Raw genomic sequence first — 22,568 nt, 5'->3', positions numbered from 1 at the left:
TGCTTGAAAAAGGGTCTGATATTCAAGCTATATGTATATATATCTTGCTTCAGTATATGTCCTAAAAACTCAAAAAGCCTTCTTATCTCACAATTAAAAAAAATATGCTAGTTACAGGTGTTCCTAATTAGAAAGACTTAATCCATATCATGGTAGTTATTCATGGTTTTCCAATGTTTCCTTGGTTAAACCAGCAAAGTACTGATATTATTGTCTGGCAAAGCAGTTCCAGGGACACTTTCAGAGTTTCATAAACACAGATTAATACACTCAAAGTCACTGGGAGCTCTGCACATTTCAGAATATCATATCCTTTTGGATATCTGCTTCCCCATAAACGACTGATTTCCACACACATCAATAATGTGGAAATCTGCACTTATTTTCCAGCCCCCCCAAACCCACCAACTTTTATAAAGGACAATGCTTTGGAGCGAAATTATCTATAAAAATCTCATTTACAGATCACATTTTGTCTGAGCAAAGCACTGTTTAACATTTGAATTGCTAGATGGTAAGTAAACTGTTCCATGCATCAATATTGATTAGAAGCGTTCTTTATGAATTAAATCTGAGGTTTCACAGTGGTTTTCTCTCCCCATGGCAACCCAAAGGAACAAGCAGACTAAAGGAGTGGTAAGAAGTGCCTTGCCGATGTATATGCTTAGAAAGCATAAGACTGCTCAGTGAACATATGCTGCTAAAACTCTCTCCCTCGACACAGTTAAAAAAGGCAGACTCTATAGCAGAAAAATAGTAAAGTAGTTCTTATGTTATTAAACAGGACTCCTTTTTCCACATCTGAAAAGGCACTTTTTGACATTTAAAAAAACTGCTTTGTTTCCTTTACAAAGACACTTTTCACATACCACATCTTTCTAAAATATTAGTATAAAAACCAAAATCATCACTGCTCAAACCCTAAAGAAAACATTTTCAATGTAACACTGCATTTTACCACTGTTTTCATTTAAGACACTGAAAGTTTTGAAGAAAACATTTTATTTTCATTTGATGAACCCCAAATGAGATAGATCTTCTTTTGATTTCTCATAACTGTCAACAAGCTGAAAATTCAAAAACTGCACAGCAGAGGGGTGATGCTCCTTGCAATGCCTTAAATCATCAAGGAAATTCCAGCAAAGAGGGAAATAATCTGCCTTAATGCAACTCAGATTTCACAGACTAACTCAGAAATCATGAAGGCTAGTTCAGCAAAGTTAAACAGTAAAATACAACTTGTGTTGTACTGGGTTAAGATATTAGCAGTTAATTTTAAAACTATGAAAAAACACAGAAACAAACAAACCAACCCCCAAACCCCCCAAATATTCTGCTTATCCCTTAAGTATATGGAGGGGGTTTGCTGTTTTCCTCCCAGATCCAAAGATGCCTCCGAGCACACTGACCACATTCAGACTTGTCTGGCTCTTTCTACACAACTTAACAGCTACACAGAAACCCAGCTTCAAAGTGGCTTCAGTTGTGAAGCCATCTCTTTTTGCTCAGAGATGAAACATGGGTGCTTCCTCCAAGACCTCCGCACGCCAAACTCCACAAAGTCTGGAGAGCTGATGCCTCCTTTTAGGCAAAAGCAAACCATCTGCTGAATGCTGGAATAAGCTTGCAGAGAGTACAAGTATTTGCTTCGTATTTTAGTAATCAACAGGGGAACAAAGGTGCAGGTAACCACCACAGTGTCTTTTATGGAATCAGACAGACTTTCCATGAGAAAATACAGTGACTCCAGTTTTTAAATATGAGTTTCAAAGACCTTTTTAAAAGTTTCTACTCCTGTACTTACAAGTAATGAAGCATCTATGTAAGAGTAGCTTCAGATCCTCCTTTATTTTCTTACTCATTTACCGCCCAGTGTAGGGGACTTAGCTGCACAGCAAACACTCTTCAGGCTAAGTATGGATGCTTACTAGAGAGGGTGGAGAAAAGGAAATTTGAAATGTGAATCAGAGAGTACATCAAGCCTTTGGAGCACTGGGCTTGACCTTTAATGATAGGACAGGCTGAGAGACAGATAATTTTGCCCCATAAAGCTATGCGTATAGGTTGGATGGCTGCAGTTATCATGCAGGTGTGCTGGTTCAAATGTTTCCTATAGGGAGAAAGCAGTCGAGAATCATCATTTCTTTCACTGGGTAAGACAAGAATCCATTTCTTACTGATTGCTATACCAGCTGGAGTCTTCGGTTTGGGATTCGTCACTTCTTGACCCATTTCTGGATAAGACTACATTTAAATGACAGGTGTAGAACCTACATACTTTTCACAGGCATAAAGAACACACATTAAATATAAAAATATACACAGACACATAACGAACATACAGAAGAAGCATTTGTAAGGACATTTACAATAAATGGCACTAAACACCTTTATTAAGATTTTTAAATTTTTCTTTTATGAAAAATGAATAGGATTCTTTTTTCCCTTGTACACAGAAGAAGAACAAACTAATGGCAAAAATTAAGAATGCTTTCTTATTTCAATACCATCTTTGTAGCCACAAAGATACAACCATTTAACAGACAAGAAATACTGTTTATTGCAGACTTTAAGCTGATCCGTGTGAAAAAGGCACTATGAAACTTAATCAAACTAGACGATTAAATTTGTCTAAATTCAGTGATATTATATATTATATATAATACATATATTATATATAAAATCACATGACCATGTGAAATAAGAGAACATTTGTGTGACAAAAATCATTGCATCTTCAAAAATAATATTTGCTGGAAAGGTTGATTCCTTTTCTCCCCCTTTTGCCTCCAGGAATCCACTTTTCCAAAAGATTACATTTATAAAGGAACAATAGCTTTTTACATAAGGAAAAACTGACATATGGGATCGACACGCAAAGAAGTCTAGATTATACATTGTCCTTTCGATGGTTTAAGTTACAAACAAAAAAATGCAAGTGTTTTTAAAAATGTGTACTGCTAACTGTTTCATGGCTACCTACAGCAGATCTGATCACGTCTTTGAGCTGAGTTGTGTTACTATTTTCTAGTTCTTCTTGTGCAATATTATAGTTCATCATGAGTGAAGTATTGATAAAAATCAATGTAGAGAGTATTATTTTGCTATAAACAGCATCATTAGTAACAAAACGTCCTGGGAGTGATGCAAGAATGATTTGATCTATCTTGGGCTGCTGTTCATTCTCTAAACATTTCCTTTCTGATTGCTGGCATCAATGACTTAACTAAACATCCTGCAGCCAAACGCATGACAAGAAAGACTGAGCCAAAAAGACAAAACTGCAAACTACAGCAATGGGATTCAGAATCTTATTATTACAGAAGGGTTCAAATGCTTGCCTATTGCTGGCTCAGCTTCCCTTGGACAAATCTAAGACAAAGACACATTCCAGTTTATCTGCCATGGAATGGTTAATTCCATAAAGCCAAGATTCATCTTTGGGTGTAAATGAATCATGTGCCAATATTTTCACCTGTCAGAAACTTCCATTGAATTTCTCATTTGTTCATTTTTAATTGTAAGAAGCCAGCAGGAGGTAATTCTGTGGAGACTACTGTAAATTTTCTTTATGGTGGCTAGTTATGTTTACAATATGATAAGACATTCCCCTGCACTGCTTCCTAAAGCAAAGCTGGATGGTGTAATGCTATGGGCAATGGAATTAAACAAAAGAGGAAAGACATTTTAGTGGGTGTTCCCTTCATCAAAGGACTCCACACCTGAATCTGTGGCAGCTGCACTGATCTTCTCTTGTCGTCTTCTCATAATTTCTTGCAGTTCTGAACTACCACTGTTAGCCTATAAAAAATAAAAAAGAGAGTTTACTTGTGGTTTTGACACATGATTAAGATCCTCTGCCAGCATTTTATTAAAATAGGTGTTTGAACAAGTTAAACTCACCTTGCAGCTCCAAAACTAATAATGCCCTAAGAATCTGGTTAAATAACATTTGGAATAGGAAAGGATTTACATTATGCTTAAATACGGACCACAAAAGAACCTGCAGACTATTAAAAGTATCAGCTTGACTTTAGCACTGCTGAGCATCTTCAATTGTCATGCAAGCTGCTGGAAGGGCTGGATATTTATGGAGTGATATATGGCCACAGTAAAAGCAGGGTTAAAGCCCAGCAAGTTTGTTTTGATTCCACCCTTGCATACTTAAATATCATGGCAATCATATTTAGTAATTAAAGCGCATAAACACTTGGTGGGTTTAGATTTATGTAAATTCATGTATGCACATGGGTTTGCACAGCCAAGGCCTAAATAAGGATTGAGATACCTAATCTTAGTATTCCACATTACACCATCATGCATTTTCTGTTCAGAGGCACAGACTTCAAATTTAGAACACAGTAATAAGAATTGAACCATATTGCTATATTAGCAGCAATGTAGTATTGTGAGGAAAAGGCCTTATTTCACCTTTCAGGGTGAAAAACAGGTCTGCTGAGCTAGCTGCAAACAGATTGCTTCAACAACATAAATGAAGTTATTAACAAGGCCAGGACACACATCCACTAGAGCAGAACTTTCCAAAGTGTGCATGACTTTGAATGAGACTAGAGGATTACAAAGCAAGAACTACAGCCGCTACTGTGTTATTTGGCTATGATGTGACCTTCCAAGCTTCAGAACTATCTTCCAAAACAGCATGTGAATAAAGACGCAGAAACTGGTTTTGAAATTTGTAAAACAAATTCCAGGACTGTTAAGGGAAAAAAAAAAAAAATCCTTCGATGGATCTGAACTCTGAAAATTTATCCCACTACATAAAATTCTATTTAGATTTATCCCATTACATCCATTACCTGGCAGACAGGTTAGGTGTCCACAGGGAGGGAGGCTAAGATGCTTCTGCTAGGTAAATTACCATTGCTCTCCCCTCCTGGAGTGAAAGGGCAAGGCAGGGGGCTTATAATTGACTCCGTGAAGGTGAAAGAGCACTTTTCTTTGTCTTAATTCATCTTTCCTTGCCCACTTGGTTCCAGATACAGAGCAAGTGCAGCACTCACCCATTACTAAGTCATGCATAAAAAACATCAGCAGGTACCCAACAACGTGCTTTATCAGAGGTCATGTGCAAATATTTTTCTGAAAATGACTGAGTAGCTGAGGCTGAAACAGTTTACCTTCCTGATAACATCAGTAACAACATGACCGATGATCTTGAAATGCTCCTCAACTAAACCAACTGCAACGTATCATGTGGCGCAACACATCATGTGGCACAGCACAACAGGCACATCCTACTCAGAGACAGAGTAGCTCAGTAGCCTAGGGCTGCTCTTGGGAGTACAATTTTTGGAACAGACTGCTAGACCTTGGCCTTAGTGATTTACCCAGCTTAGTCTCTAACCAGATCATGAGATATCAGCAAGCTCCATCATTCAATCCCAATTCTGTGCCTGGGCCATTCCTTTCACTGAGTTGTCAAAGAGAATAACCTGCTCTTCCAGCCAGTTTGATATATATCTATTAGATAGAAAGCATTTTCAGTTTTAGAGGAATGTGTGCCCATGCTTTCCATTGATGGAGACAATGACAATGTGGACCTGAAGTGTTCCTTTCTGGAGATGACAAAGGTGGTGTTCAGGATATTGTATCTCTACACTCATCTTCTGTAGTGCTTTTCAGCACTTGAAATGCTCAACAGAAGTTAAGGAAATGGACACATAAAACACACAATCATCGAGACTCTTAATATTTTCACTTTGCAACGAAAAAGTAAATCTATTACAGATGACTGGCCAAGTTGCTATAATGCACTGTGCTTGGTATACAAGGTGAATTTCAACAGTCTGGAGCAGCTCCAAAAAACAGCATCCCAGGAGGGATACTCTGATCAGTACAAAAAGTGTGGTGCATCCTGCCTCCTCCTGAGACACTGCTGCTTGCCACCACCATTTCCTCTGGCAGAAAGGACATGTTTGGCCCTGGCTATGGCCAGCTCTCTGCTGTCTGACACACCAGTCTCACACAGTCTTGTCTTTCTGCTTTTGCTTGGCCAGGCCCAGAAAGCTATGAAACCCCAAACAGCTTCCCCACACTTGCGGTGTTATTCAGGGGCCACAAAACTCCATTAGGAGTCTTGCTTCCTTGGATGTTTTGAACTGTGGCGTGATTCAGGGTTCAATTGAGTTACCATGAAAACAAAGTAGAACAACTGAAATTACAGTACCTATTCGTTTCTTTCCTCATAAGGGTAAAATTACTAAATTTCAACAACAATTGGAATTCCAATTACAAAATACTGACCTCCTCTGCCTGAGGTAGAAGAACACTAAACGGAAAATTGTAGCTGCAAAAAGGTGAAGATCTGGTTGTCTGTATTTGGGAATGTAGCCCCAAAATCTGAGAGGTAGGCCTTTCACTGGCTTACAGAAATGGTTGCTCTGCGGGTGACAGAGCAGTGGCACAGGCTGCCCAGGGAGGCTGTGGAGTCTCCTTCTCTGGAAATATTCAAACCCCCCCTGTATGTGTTCCTGTGCCCCCTGCTCTGGGTGTCCCTGCACAAGCAGGGGGGTTGGACGAGATGATCTCCAGAGGTCTCTTTCAATCCCTACCACTCTGTGATTCTGTATGAATCCAGAAACACATGTGGAAGATCCTGAGTAGAAACAACAAATAAAGATGAGGCATGGAGTTCTGTAATGCTGGAGAGTGTGTGGATTTGCTCTGTCTCTGGCTTTTACTGTTGCTTGTATTTAAAACCCAGGTCATTTACTGCAATATGACACCACAAGTACTACATAAAGGATGCCAGAGAACTTAATGAAAATTTATCACTGATTAATCATGTAGGACAATTCTGGTGGTCAAACCCATAACCCAGGAACTGCTTATAAAAAGCATTCAGTTGTAAAATAGGCCTGACATGGTACAATTATGTGTGTGCTTAAATGCTTCTGATATTAGAAGAGTTTCTAGTTTGAACAGTAAGAACATAGCGCTGTTTGGAACATACAAGCTCATCCTTGCTAAGTCACATGTAGACATTTTGGCTGTGATACTCATTCTTATAGCTTCTCCTACACAAGGACAGCCTTCCTAAACCCTGCGACCTGAAATATTTAGGGACAGAAAGGAAGATGTGACTTAACATTTTGGGTAATTCAGCAAACAACAGGCTAAAGCAATCAGGAATTACATAAATTCTGAAATTCATCAGTTACACCTCAAATAACTGAGGCAGAAATAAGTATTTCAACTACCTTTTCACTGCCAGATCCAATGACCTTGTTAAACGTTGAGTACCTGTTTATTAACTCAGCATTTATTAGACAAGTTTTGACTGCTCAGTTTCCTGCAGGGTGAGACCTAACTGAGGCAAGCAGAATAACAGCACGGGGGAAAAAAAGGACAGACTTCTACAGTGCAGTGCATCTCTGCTTTTCAAACCGAATTCTATCACAAAGGCATTTCCATCTCAGCACACGGAAGCATTATGGAACTGAACTAAGACTGCTAACATTCCAGAAAAGTTGAAGAATACACATATATCTTTGCTAGAAAATGATGGATTGCTCTGGACTGTAGTGACATATATTCCTAAGAATAAGAAAATATTTCTCCCTTCCTCTTACAGGAAAACAGGACTTAAAGAAGGGAATAAAGCAATTTTAACAGTGTTATAAAGTAATGCGCTCTGATCCACACCGATCAGATAAAGTGTAAAATATGCATCATCATAAATTTGTCTTTAAAAATATGCCTGGTAGTTAAAAAGCTTAAAATCATTTAAGCAAGACAGTTCCAGTTTCATTAGGGGATAGACACACACTTTAAAATTCACGATTTTCTTTTAAACAGGATGTGACAAATGCAGCTTTTCATTTTGGTTACTCTCTCGCCTCTAGACAGCATTGAGTCCATTTCTCCACTTGCCACAGCAAGTTTTAAAAAAAGAAGTAGGCACACCTGTAATTCTCCTGGTTTAAAACTGGTAAGCATTCTCCCTAGCAGAACTCTGTACAGAAGCTTTTAAGGTGCTTAAGGAGCAATACTACTGTAATTAAAGCAAACTGCCATAGAGCAATGAATAACAGAGATGCAATACTTTTATCCTTAGCTCAGAAATTCTGGTACCACAGTGTCAAATATGTCTTCCCCTATTAGGAACCCACCAATACAGATGCCCCAGTGTTTGACCTAAAAGGCCTCGAGATTCAACAGTGAGATCACCCCACCACTTTCTCATGCCTAATAAATCAAATCTCCTCCACAAAGATAAAGCAAAACTAACTCATCACCACCAAACGTACCAGGAATACTTGTTTGTCCAAGTACGAGGCAGAGGAAGAAGCAAGAAAAAAGGCATTTTACTCTCTCCTGTTGTTTTCCCCAAAGTCCTTTTTTGCTCATTTTGTCTTCTTGCAGGCATGTTACAGCACAGAATGCCTTAAACTTGAGTACTACCATGCATTTCCTGATGCTTTGTGGACCCCTTTGGAAGTGGGGAGACATCCCACCTGGTGTTTTGACGGATGCTGTTTCAGTGGATTAACACCAAAAAACTCGGGTACAAATAATGCTTATCAACATGATCAGAACTGAGGAATAAATATCTGCTTCACAGAAAAAGCTCTTTATTTCTATGGGTTCAAAATTGGCAACCCAGCATTAGGTTAGTAAAAAGGGTTATACGTACCTCCAAGGCAGATTTCTGTACCGTAATTTGGCTGTAGACTCTAGACCCTTCTGGACAAACAGTCCTCAGTTCCTCTTTATTGAGGGAGAAAAGCTGAGCACCTGTCAGCACGCCAAGGCTATTGACAGTCCTGGGGTCACACCAAGGGAAAAAACAAGAAATAAGCAGAAATACAGTAGGCCAAGGGAGAGAAGTATGTTGTCTTTATCCCACATTGTGTCAGGTAGGGCTACTAAATCAAGAGAAAACTTTATAACAACAGGACTCTTGAAGACAATTTAGTATCTGTTCTAAAAAGTACCTTCTGGTGGAGGCTAATAATTTTCTTCCTAAATATATCTATATCTCTGTAGATCTATAACCACTTTGATGTCAATATATATTATATACACATATATACATAAATAGATATGTGTATATATATGCAAAACAAATTATTTTTTCCAAGGGTCCAGCTGACATGTCTTGATTTTGAGAAGGCTGCTTGATTTTAAAAGTGGGCAGACCACATCCTAACTACTGACAAAAAAATAATTTTAAGAACTTTTCTTACATTTGCCCTCAAACTTACACAGGGTTGAATCCTTTGGACTGCAACCATGCTTTCACATCCTCAGGTGAAGAGTCATAAGTGATGTTAACTACTGGGATGTTTGGTCGTGGCACGTGGAACTTCCTCTGGGCAGCGCTCCTGCCGATGGTGAGCCGGTGAACAAGTTCATCCTGTACCTCCTCCATCTGCGATTTCCTGCCTAGAGAAAGAGATACCCCGCAGGAGTTATTCTCAAGGTTGTTTTATCAAAGCCAGGTCATTTCTTATACTCCATTTAAACTTCTTTTTTTCCCTTTAAAGATTAATTCACTAGATATTACTGAATTATTATTCTCCTTTTTCCCCAGGGAATATTTCAATGACGCTGAAAATTGTTTAAAATGCATATAAAAATTTTTGTGGATACTTTCACAAAAATAGGTAGAAGCCAAAAGGGTGTAAGTATCTTTTTGGGCACAGAGAAGATACTATCATAGTTAAGTCTCCATGAAGTAAATCTAGAATAACTATAAAACTTGTTTGACACATGACTTTAAATGATCTCAAAAATTCTCTGGATTTCCTTACTAAGATTTTTTTTGTCATCTTTATTCAACCTTCTAATTTTGATATGCAAACAGTAACTAGAGCACCTTCTCCAGCGCACTCAGATGGCAAAAGCTACTCCGTTTCTCCCATTACACTGGTAGCAACAAAGGAAAGATGATACAACTTCAATATGAAAAAACTGTAAGATAGCAAAAATGTTTCTTTCTCTACTTTCCCTTTATATTGCCCCCAAACCTCTCCAAGGATCAACATCTCTAGCTAGTTAGACAAATAAAAACAAGCTTTACATAGGCTTTTAGGATTGTTTTTTAATCACAATAAAAAAAAAAAATTCCTTGTTTTAGCCATTTTGTTTTCCTTTGACAAAATGGCTGCAGGTTGAAAGCAGACAAAGTATCTCTAGTAAAATATTTGAGGCATTCAGGCCCTGTTGTGTTGGGTTTTTTGCCCCCAGAGTGTGAATCAGAAGCCGAAATGACGTGTCCTCAGTGATATGTGAAGGTCTGAGGCGGGATATACAAGTAAAGCCTTTAGGCAATGTTATCAAGGCATGCACCAGTTATTTTCCCAAACAGGAAGAGAGCGAGAAAATTGCTATCTTCCTTTTATTTACACAGATTTTGAAAGACTTATGTTCTATCTGGACAAAGACTATATCAAAAGATAAATATTTAGCTGTTAGATAACAGATTCTTACTGTTAGATGCATTATCATAAATAAACAAGATATCCTCGGTGTGAAGCAGGTACTACATTGTGTGTTCTCTGCCAGGGTTCAGGTGGGTACTTGGGCAGCAGGAGTCCTGGCAGGGTTGCCCATTACCTTCGCAGAGGAGGCTATTCTGCAAGGACTGTGAGGCACCCGAAGTCCATTAACTGGGCTGAGCAACAGGTCCTGGGAGGACACAGGAGCTCTCACGCGTGGCCCAGAGCCTCAGCGGATGCTGAGAGGGCAAGGGATGTCTTGTAATCACTTAGTCTACAGCAAGCCTTCACACTTCACACCCTGTACCTGAAGCCAGGATGGTCTTCACATTTTCCATCTGTAATGGATAGAGAAGGCCATCGTGTATTCAAGGAAACACACCTGCTACAGCATGCAGTGTCCTTCTTACATGGAAATAAAATGATAATTTTTGTGCGTGTGTGAAATTAACCCTCACTTTCTACATCTTTTACAACTGATTGGGTTTCTGTTTTTATTTAGGTAACTGTCAAAACAGGACAAAGGCAGAAGCCGGCCCTGCTGTTTCTTTGGGAAACAGCAGTGAGCCTTTTCCTCCTGCCAGGCTGTTCTCTATTTATAATTTCCAGCCAGCAAGTCTGTCATGTGAAAACCTTAAAAAGGTTCCAGAGCCTTCCTGAGTTCAGAGCTTAGGTGAGAGCTCGTCCACCACCAGGCAATTTTGTCAAAGCAGGCTCCACCAAGTGTGGTTATCCAAGGAGGCATGCTTCCCGTCCACCCAGGACAGAGAGGAAAAGACGCCCTTCTGCAGAAAGGATTACGCTCAGTGCCAGTTTTGCCTCAGGTTAAAGTGTGATTTTCTGATAACGTGGGGAGGCAGAGGACAGGGAAAGCTGTCAACTCTTGAACTGCAAAAAGCTCATAATTTTAACAGCTATTACTTTAAAAGCTACAGCAAATGCTTGCCTACAAGTTTCAGTTATTTTTAAGCTAAGAAATCACATTGCTTAAAGTGCATTTAGGACAGAAATTATTGACTAAATAAGTTCTCATAACCTAACTTGCTTTTCAGTCGATACGGAGTTGGAGCCTCAGCAGCAGTTAGGCTCTATATTTACAAGAAGCCTTAATCAGAATTTTTCATGGCTGCCACACACTGCTGGGTGCAAGTTACCATGTCTTTCCAGCTAAAGTGCTATGAAGTACATTCTCTTGTCCTCCTAAGACAAGGACGTGAAAGTTTGCTCAGTCGCCTGTCAATTGTTGTTGCTTTGACCAAGCTAAGGGGACATGATTATAAGATGAGTTGCCTACAACACTATTACAACATGGTTCCTATGCGTAAGTCAGACGTGTAAATCTTCTTGCAAGCCTTAGATACCTGTTCCAGAATGGTGCAAATGCCCTAGAAATATGGATGACCATGGACAGAAGTGTAAAAACAGCCTAACTGATTTTATAAAAGCTATTCAAATTGGAATGCTGTAGTGAGTTCAGGTGGAAAACGTACATTAGCCAGAATACCAGCATGGGCACTTACTGTGTTGAAAACCACTGAATGAAGATCCCAAACCATCATAAAAGGAGAGGATTTAGGACAGGGACAAGTGTAAAAGTGTCTTATGACCGTGATTAGCAAGGGTCAGAACACATATACATAGAAAATGAGTATTTTAAACATAGGGTTAAACCAAGATATTTCATAAACATTTATCTGAAACACAAGGTTTTAAGGAATTTAAGGATTAAGCAAAACACACAGGAATGGGAGAAATACTTTTTTCCTTGCTTCTTAGACAAACTTACGATCCACAGGAACTTGCTTCTGCCTCTGGCTGTCTCGTGCAACACTACCACCACTGTCGCTAGAGGTGCTGCTTTGGCGACTGATGGTTGCTGGCGCTTTGGGCATGGGAACCGGTATAGGTGCTGGTGCGCTAGGAGGGAGGGGGACAGCCACAGGGACGGGAGCGGGTGTTGGAGGTGGCAAAGGAGTAGCAGGAACTGGATCAGGTTGTTTTGCAACATAGTCCGTCCTTTGCTTCTGAAAAGATGCAGAGACACTCAGTTCAACAACAGAACTTGGACAAGATATCAGACAAACTCAGGCTTCTGGAGGAAATGCTGGGATGCTTGCACCAACCGATTTCACTTATTGCACAAAGACATCTTACTTGCCAGATTTACTTCCAAAACCTGCTAAAACTTGATTCGGCATCAGTTTACTTCTCTGTTAGACATAAAACTCACAGCAATGGTATCATCTGAAACACATTTCATTCTTTCAAATGGTTGAATTCTATAAATGAAATTGTTTTTAAAACCCAAACTTCTGTTACCTGGCATTTTTAACAGCTTCTAAAATTTTAAGTTGTTGGACTTTATCAATGTAAAAATGTATATTTCAGAGAAATTATGTAAAAAATAGTGAAAAATGAACATGTACAGCCACCCCTAAGCCTGACTGATGGTTTAACTTACAAATGCCACTGAGGTTGAGGTAACACACTGTTTCTTGAGCTGCGGACACCATTTAAGAGGCAATAATCCAGTTAAAAATACCCCAAACGCCAATCTCCACAATTCTTGGAATAGGGCTGTTGTTTGTTTCCCCCCACTTTACGCGATGTTCTAGCAACATGCAGATTACCTTGCTGCTAATACCTAACTAGCAGGTGTCTCAAGAATAAGTTTTGGGAATAATCTCTTTTCTCCTTCTTTACCTTTAGAATGGCACCAGTTACAGGAAGAGGCATGTGTTCTCCCAAAGCAATCCCAATGACAGACAAGCCCAGAAGCTCATAAGCAACCTGTGCTACCCTTTTATTTCAAACAGTTCAAACTCCACATCTCACTGTTTTAACAGTACTCCCTTCTCTACAGTTTTGGACTAACACAGCTTGAAAGTTTAATATTAAAGTTTGTTTGCTCAATGGGGATGTCTCATTTCTTAGTTATGAGAAGTCTGCTTACTTTGCTAGGAAAATAGATGAGTACATTCCCCAGGTTCATTGTTCCTTCCTGAAATACTCTTCCCTATTTCCTTGGAGGCAAAGGGTTTATGGCAGATCAAGTAGGGAAATATTTGTAGGAGCCATTACGTTAGAATCTGAGCAGTACATCATTGCTCTGACAACAATCAAACTTTCCTTAAATGTCAGCAACTGCCCTTATACAGGAAGCCTCAACTTGGTAAGACTGACTGATGGACAAGGCGTCTTGTAGTGAATGTAAACTGGGATCATTACAGCTAAGCTACGCTGAGTTATACCAGCAAAAAGCTCATCCCATCAGCTTCTATGGCCAGTAAATTAAGCCTAGGAAAAAAGTCTTTTGTTTCTCTTCAATAATCTTTCACTTGAATTGTAGTGGTCAGCTATTGAAGCAAAGATATACACTTACAATACATTCCCCATCAAACCTTTTTAGTTTGGTTCGGATTCTTTTTCTCCTTAGCATTTAGTTGTTCAAAGGCATTCATCTTGATTATTTTGTGTACATCTCGTGCAGTGCATTGTGGGGAGATTGAAAAAAAAAAATCTGATTGACTCTTCTGTATTCTACTGCTTCAATGTAAAGACAATAAATGCTTTTTTTAAATGTCAAATGCTAAGAAAAGTGAAATGCAAAATATGAAAGAGAACAAGCAGAATAATATATATTTAAGAAACCTGTCCTTTGGTGGAAAGAGTGCCCCGCTATGTATAGAGTAAGTACACTAAACTGATGATAAATAGATGTACTATGGTACACCCAAAATCTTTTTAATGAATTTAAACATTTCAGAGATATTAAAAGATATTAAAACGTTTTAATGTTACTCAGTTATTTATTTGATCTTGTTCACAGATTCCAGTTGCTAGACTGTTATCCCCACAATGTACCCTCGTGTGTGCCCCAACCTTCTTAAACAACATGCAAGGAAAAGGCTCATCTCTTTTTATGGTATAGAGGATTCATTACAAACCAAGGCATCAACCGCATACCACCACAGTCATAATCCAGAAAAAGTGTTAGCCAAACACTATACGTAGCTCTCAATGGATGCTACTGATGTAGTTTCAAAAACATGTTGCACTGCAATCACAAGCCTCATCAAAATGACTTGCTGGAGTGAAAATAAAAATTAAACTGGAAGCATCACTCAAATTCTAAATTTAAAGATAAAACCACATTGAAATACAATTCAAATTTTGTTGAACAGGGCACAAAAGCCAATTATACATTTGAATCACATTTAACATTTCTTTTTCTAAACACTTTTTTTAACTCCAGATCTTTTGAGGACATCCACACATTCATCCCATCACTTCTATTCATTGCTACAAACAAAACAAGCATGCAGTATGGAATTTGGTAAGTACATAGTCCGAAAGAGTAATTTTTGAGGTTCAATATCAGATGGATAATTTTGTTACCTCTGAAAGCTCTCCAAGCAATTGCTGTGAGGAAAACGGGGTAAATCACATCAAATAGTACTGTTAGGAAGGTAATAAGTAACTGCCTCACATATCACTCCTGAAATGTCATACTCATTAGGAATTTAAAACAAAAAAAACCCAGTGTTAGTAATTACCTCTTCTTACTCACTAAGCAACTCACAAAATGAGTTATTCTTATCTTCTTCTGAATGAGCGGAGTGTTGGCTACAAAGCATAAACATGTGATGCCCATATAAGCAACGATGTCTTTTCAAAGCATCTAGACAGAAACTTAGAAAAAAAGCAAAAAGCTGACAATGGACTAAAGATAAGATGAATGTAGAGAACACTTGCAACTGTAGAACACTAAGAATTAAATCACAGCAGGGATCGGAAAAGGAAAAAAAGGAACGAACTTATTTTGGCTTAGAAAATGAGATAAAGGTCACTGCTGAACAGACATGTACCCACTAATTTGCTGACAGCCACCAGAACAATGAACAATTCCAGTTTGGTTTCTTTTTTTCCTTCTTCCTTGTACTTTTTTCTTTTAAGAATAAACCTGCAATCCTCAACTCATGTAAATTGGAACAAATTCTTTAAATTATTTGGAACTGTGATGATACGCACATTAAAAATTTGGATATATCAGAAAAGCTTGCTAGGAATTTTTTTTTTTTGCCAGAAAAATTTTCTTTTTTGCCAGAAAGCAACAGAGGTCCCAAAGTTCTGTTTCAACACACTACAGGCTGCATCTTGTTAAAAAAAAAAAATAATCAAGATTCAGTATGATCCTATGATTTTTAATGTAAGCAAGCTAATAAGTTTAGGCAAAAGTTCTAACAATATCAACCTTAATTTTGGATCATTGTAAAAGAACTACGAACAATATAGTTTCAAATACATTTTGGCATCAAAAACAGGGAATATGTGTACCCAAACTATGGCAAATACCGACTTAGCATTAAAGAGGCATTAGATACAACCATAACTAGCATTAGTTCTGGGAAATGCTCTCATCAGGTTAACACAGAGCTTCCCATTTACTCTCTTTCTGAACATTTTAGTGTCATATTCCTGTTTGCACAGTGACAGGAGTTCACCAAGAGGGCTGCAGAGCATTCAGCTTCACTTTTGCCAACAGCATGGTGGTTTGGATGTTTTCTTGAGACTCACATTGGGGACCTCTCATTCTGGGGCGTGTACTTCCTACCTTTGGCTACTTTTTAAGAGAGAAGAGAGAACCAACTACTCTACATACACCCAAAAGGGACAATGAGGTACCCAAGACCAGAGGAACAAATTTCAAGCAAGGTCTTTCGCCAGAGTTTCCTTTGGTGGGCTCAGCTATTACACAGAGTCAACCAGCTGCCTATTAAAAGCCCATTACAAGGCACCTTTTGTGAGGTGTAAGGAATTCATATTTTCATTGGATTTACAAACCCCCCTTTACTAGAATCTTGCCAGAAAACAAGAAGTACATTAGGATGGAAGAAGGAGAAATTTAGACAGAATTTACTTATTCAAATTGTCACTAGCTAGGATTAGTCCCCTTTTTTTTTAAAAAAAGAGAAATTATGGGCAAATACGGGACTTTTAATTCCTATCATTAATCATATCCTTTTTTAAGTACTCAGTAAATTTTTGTACAATAAGTGCCATCCCATAATTTGGGATTGGATCAATGTTGAATTGGACAGGAGACCACTTTTTTTTTTTTTGAAGCCACCAAAAAGTCTTTGTCTGATGGAAATTTTAAAGAGCATTTGATATGAAATGAGGTAAAAAAAGATACTGGCTCTTGGTCAAAAATTATGACATCTCTTTGGCCGCTGCAAAATGAACACCTGGCAACTGCATCTCTTCGTTATCAAACACTTCATGATCTGCAGGAAAGATACCAGTTGACAAAAGATGAGTATGACACTAACTTGGAGCACAAATGCTGTGCTTGAGGTGAAAAAACTTCCCACAGAGATGTCTTAAGTGAGCTGCTAAACAAAGGGACTTGAAAGAAAGGTTTTGGTGGTAGATTGCCAAGAAACACAAAGGATGCTTGTCCGAGGTGAGGTGGAGAATTTTGTCGTTGTGTTTACATACCATAAATATGCCTCTTATATATACTATCATGCTTCTGTGGACGGTCATGGTTTTTTAAAATAAGACTACAGCACTGCATTTGTCTTAACATTTACTCTCTGTGCCTCAGGACTTCATAGACATCACGGATGATATAACTGTCTCACCTCACAAAGGGTGCCATGAGATTAATTAACATGCCCACCAAGATACACAACTCTATCCCAATTATGTTCCTCAAATGTCTTTTTCAAGAGCACTAAAAAAGTTAATAAAATACACAGTAAATAGGAAATATTACGTTTCATTATTTTCTAGGTTCACCAGCAATACTTGAACAAAAGAAGAAATCAGAGTGCTCGGGAAACTGTTTATGTTCAGATATAATGGGATAGTGAAATACCACTGTTGGTTCACAATAAAAAGGCAGAGTAAACCACCAACACCATAGGAAACTGATAATCAATAATTAACATTAGTAGAAAACATAAACAAGCAGCAAAATGCTCTCCTAATTGTACAAAAGTACCAAACAAGCCAAAAGACAGTTTTCCTGGAACTAGTTCAATGGACCAGAAGACCTCTTACTCACAAAGGTGATCATAGAATCATAGAATGTCCTGAGTTGGAAGTGACCCACAAAGATCATCGACTCCAGCTCCTGTCCCTGCACAGGACAACCCCAAAATTCACATCATGTGTATGAGAGCATTGTCCAAGTGATTCTTGAATAGTGTCAGGCTTGGTGCTGTGACTGCCTCCCTGGGGAGCCTGTTCCAGTGCTCCACCACCCTCTGGGTGAAGAACTTCTTCCTAATATCCAACCTAAACCTCCCCTGGCACATCTTCCTGCCATCCCCTTAGGTCCTATCATTTGTCACCAGAGAGAAGAGATCGGTGCCTGCCCCTCCTCCTCCCCTTGTGAGGAAGCTGCAAATTGCAGTGAGGTCTCCCCTCAGTCTCCTCTTCTCTAGGCAGAACAAGCCAAGTGACTTTAGCTGCTCCTCATAGGGTTTCTCCTGTAAACCCTTTGGCAACTTCGTGGCCCTCCTCTGCACACTCTCTAGCTGCTTTATATCCTTAATGTAGTGCGGTGCCCAAAACTGAACACAGCACTCAAGGTGAGGTTGCACCAGGGCAGAGAAGAGTGAGACAATCACCTCCCTCGACCGGGTGTGATGCAGTGCTTGATGCACCGCAGGACATGGTTGGCCCTCTTACTGATGAAGTAACTAGGATGTTGCTTGCAATGTTTCTGCAAGTATCATCTTAGACAAGTCAGTGCTTTCAGGTAACTACCTGGGACCTGGATCCTGAAAGAGACTGAAAAAAAAGTAAGGATCTAATCTAGTGTGTGGACTCAGAGGTCACTAGGAAAGTGAAAAGAGCAAAAGTAAAATAAACTTTGCAGCTCTGAGAATAATTGTGATAATGAAGCATCCACCTCTCAGAGGAAGGGTGTCTATCTGTAGAATAATTGAATGAAAAAAAAAATATCTCTCAATGGAATCCTTAATCCTTCCTAATAGTCTAGAAACATCCTTTGGTCAGCTGTGCCTTGAAGGCCATTAGTCTGTAAAGAACCATGCTGACCTTGTACATAACACTTATCTCCGGCACAAAGTCAGCTGGGGTGCTCACCGCAGCAGATGGACTACTGTAAAAGCAGTCTTTTGAAAACCAAAGATGACTTAGGAGAACAGCAAAAGCTGTGCAGCACCAGGCACTGAGCCTGCTCGTGTTCAGGGTCTGGCAAAGGCAATGATAGGAACTGCTTCAATTTCCTGCTTTACCCACAAGTTCTCCTGATTGACCTTGGCCAAGGCAGTCATCCCTTCAGTGCCTCATTTCTCTCTGAAATAGCAGCAATGTCTCATAGCACTGTTATGAAAATAAATAGGGTTATGCAAACAGATCCCAAATGAACCATGTACCCATCACAAGTGAAGAAACAAAAGAGCATGCTTAGGAGTGCTAAAATCATAATAATCACCCTAAAGTTAAGATTCATTACTCACACATCTTGGTAGAGACACCCTTTATGCTGTGTAATTCATTATATTCCTAAATGATTTCACAGTATGACAAGCTCATATTCGAATACGATAAAGCTACAAACAAACAAAACCATGGACTGTAGGGAATAACCTGCCAGAGGTCAAAGCAAAAAAAAAAAAAAAAACCTTAAATGTTGTTCTCTGACCCTAATTGTCATAGGTCTATGGAGAAGGCTTTGTGAAAATTATTATTTCCCACGTCATGCCATTATTTCAAACAGAAAATTTCAAAACCTGCAGTGCATTACAAAGAATAGTGTAAGAACCTCTACTCAAATCCATACTCAGTCTGCTCAGGATTTCTTGGCAAATTCCAAAACCACAAAATGACATGCACTCAAAGGAAAAAATCAGATCTTTAAATCAGGATTTGAAAACCATTCTAGATACATGCTTCATTTCACACACAGGCAAAAACCGTAATCAATTTAGAATGAGCTCATACATTATTGGCAAACAATTAGGGACAGGAAAAACTCCGAAATGGTCTGATTCAAGGCCACCAAGCTCAAGACAGGTCTACCGCTTTATTGTGCCAAAAATAGCGTAGCACCCATTTCTCAAGAAACTTTCCATATCCATGGAAAGACTGGAAATACTGCAAAAGCCACAGCTTTCGTGATAGCTGTGCAAACAGAACCTGGCACAGCAACACCTTCGACTGGGACTTTTAGATGAATCTGCAGCAGAGACAGTGAAGAGTAAATTTTTGGCACTTCTCAGTTTACAGTCATCAGCCAGAGTGTGTAGGCACATGGAATATATATTAGGTTAAATCTAATCAGATTTAACTTCAAGTTTCAACAGAAGTTTGGTTTGCATTTGGACTGAAAGTCTGATTCAGAGGCAGGCCTGGAATTTCTGCCTAGTCCAAAATTGTTTGCCTAACCTTTCTAAATCCTTAGATGTAAAAGGGAAGAAACAGGTCTTAGAAAACACAACCTCTTATTTTATGAGCCTCTGGCTCACTTAAATGTTGTCTAAAAATGCATGTTACAACTTTATCCTGTATATGCTTACTCAGGTGGACAATTGCACTGATGCAAGATTTTTTTTTTTTTAATATGTTACCCTCTAATTCTGTTCAACATATAAAAGAAATTACAACAACAACAAAATAATCTTAATTCCACAACACAACATGGAAGAAATAACACCAAAATTAGGTCAGGAGAATAGAGTGCTATGGATGCACAGGCACAGTAATTGAAAAATACCTGCTTTGTGAATCCAACAGCAAAGACGCCTATTTTTTATGACTCCAAAATTACATAATTAAATTAATTCAAGACTAAGATAGTGACACCCAAAGACAGAAAATAATAAGAAAAGGTAGCAGTCACACTCCTAGGAGAAACAAAGATGACCATACCTTAAATAATTCAAACTCCTTCTTTGGCATCAACAGCTGCCAAAAGGATATTTGCAATTAAAATAAAGGCATACACACCCATTAGGACTGAAATTACCCTCTAAGCAAATAAGCAGGAAAAAACCTTTCAAGGAAAAGGTTTTGCTGTATCTTTATCAACTTTATACTCATGTTAGACTCTATGCAATACAGAAATCAGCCTCATTCTGTAGAAGAAATACGAATATTTTGACATATCAGATATTTTAGCTTTCCTGTGAATCTCTTCTTCCTACACACACACACACACTTCAAAAGAAAGTTTTGTTCCCAAGGACCAGATGGTACCTGGATGGTGCGGGTATACGCAGGTTCTGACCATCCTAGACCACATTCTTGATTGCGCAGAGGGTCCAAAATGTTGTTTGGCACAAAGCCTGTGCTGCCACTTCTATTCTGAACCTTCCACCACTGCTTTCTGTCATCCAGAATCTGAAAGAATATGGCAATTTAATTACTTTTTTTTTAATATACCTTCTTCCTGCCAGTACTAAGACTGTTCATCATTTAAAAACAAAACCATAACCTTGCCAGGTTCTGTGATTGCCAACAGATCTTACACAGATGTCCCTAAGACACCTGTGTAGGCTTCCTTGATTATCTGCATTACTAATCCTAGTAGTAATGCACTTCTCAAAACACGGTTCTCAAGAAAGGATATGGAAGAAAAGTGTGTAATGAACCTCTGTAAATTCAGACATGTGCTGGACAACACAGTGGACTGAAAATCAAATATGTGTGCAGAGAGGGTGACGTCTCTAAATCCTATACGCTGTTGACAAAAGGAATAAGTAACTACTAATAACCCAAGAAAAAGCAAATCATCCTAGGAGAGCACAAATTTGGAGAGAGCGCACTTCTGAGTAAACAGGGAACTGGAACAGGATGGCCAGAAGAAGTCTGAAATCTGACCACCTGCCACGCAACCTTAAATACAAGATTTTCTCTCTTTGTTGCTCCCCCTCTTCAAATCTGTCTAGCTTTCAGGGTACCAACTCTTCCAGGAAAGGACAGTCTTTCACAATGCCCTGTGCTTACACAGACAGTGTTTGCCAGTTATTTAAATATGACTAAATGAGGCTTTTAAAAGCAACACTAGAGAAGATGGAAGAAACACACAAATATATTTCCAGCATGGATCTCTACAGCATCAATTCATAGATCAGCACAGAATCTCTGTTTATCGTATCTATAATGCAAAATAAATTAATTGATCTTTCCATCTTAGGGGAGATAAATCAAACACACTGAAGTAATCATTACGGCCAGCCAAAATGCCCATAGGAAAGGGCTTTGCTCAGCTTTGAGCAGCAACTGAGATTCATATTGTCTTTGCAAAAAACATTACCTCTACGATCTCTTCTTTCATGACAGAAAGCTCACTGTTGTTTCTTGCCACAAATTCGTACTTGCATTTGGCATATTTCTTGGTCTGTGCTTTACTGTGTGCTTCATAGTTTCTGCAAAAAATATCAGACTATTGTTCAGTGAGACATTCAAGCAAATAAAAACACAGACTAAATGCCCTCTTCCAACAACCTGCAAAACATTTAAACAAGAAAAACTCCATCATAATATTATGTTGCTGTAGAACTACCTAGTCATAAAACACTGATTTGAGTTCCAAAAAAAAAAAAAAGAAACCAAAGTAAGAAGAAGTTGAGCTATGTGGACCTCAAGAACTGGTAATCTTTATCAGCATACTGCCTGCAAGATGTATGATCACAACCAACAACAGCAGGTGCCGTTGTATTAAGGTAAACATGTACACTATATTTTGTCTGTTTTCCTACAGTAGGTTAAATGATCATTTGCCATATAAACAAATGACTACACTTAGTATACACTTGCTATCTTCTGCTTTGTATGAAACTACTTCTAGTGTTGACAATAACTTAAATTTCAAATAATAAATGAATACATTTTTGCCAACACCAATGGAATTGAATTCTATTTAAAAAATGTTCACCTACTGGAGGTCCATAAGATCTTGACCATAAGATACCATCAACTCAACTGTATAAATTGAAAATGAAAAATAACTTCTTGGTAGTTACAGAGTTCATTGTAGAACAAGGCATACCACAGTATAACTCCACGTCTTTGTTTTCTTGAGGAAAGATTTGTTCAGATTGCCTTTGGGCAATAAACTACTAG

The 22,568-nt window shown here is 38.7% G+C and overlaps 1 protein-coding gene across 9 annotated transcripts in view; it reads right to left on the bottom strand.

Moving 5' to 3' along the window:
- Positions 1-548: 548 nt before the first annotated feature.
- EPS8 (EGFR pathway substrate 8, signaling adaptor) overlaps positions 549-22,568 on the bottom strand; it is a 149,406-nt gene continuing 127,386 nt past the window's right edge. For all 9 annotated transcript variants that reach the window (XM_075115080.1, XM_075115071.1, XM_075115054.1 and 6 more), the window contains 6 exons: positions 21,760-21,871; positions 20,700-20,843; positions 12,250-12,487; positions 9,228-9,408; positions 8,657-8,786; positions 549-3,801 (listed from right to left, as the gene is read on the bottom strand). In XM_075115080.1, coding sequence (XP_074971181.1) covers positions 3,688-3,801; positions 8,657-8,786; positions 9,228-9,408; positions 12,250-12,487; positions 20,700-20,843; positions 21,760-21,871 — 919 coding nt within the window. In that variant the 3' untranslated portion in view covers positions 549-3,687. The remainder of the gene's footprint in view (positions 3,802-8,656; positions 8,787-9,227; positions 9,409-12,249; positions 12,488-20,699; positions 20,844-21,759; positions 21,872-22,568) is intronic.

This window comes from Phalacrocorax aristotelis, chromosome 1 (assembly GCF_949628215.1).
Source record: "Phalacrocorax aristotelis chromosome 1, bGulAri2.1, whole genome shotgun sequence".
In the NCBI taxonomy this organism is placed as follows: Eukaryota; Metazoa; Chordata; class Aves; order Suliformes; family Phalacrocoracidae; genus Phalacrocorax; species Phalacrocorax aristotelis.
Note: the sequence above shows the minus strand (reverse complement) of the source record. Positions and strands in the feature narration are given on the sequence as shown.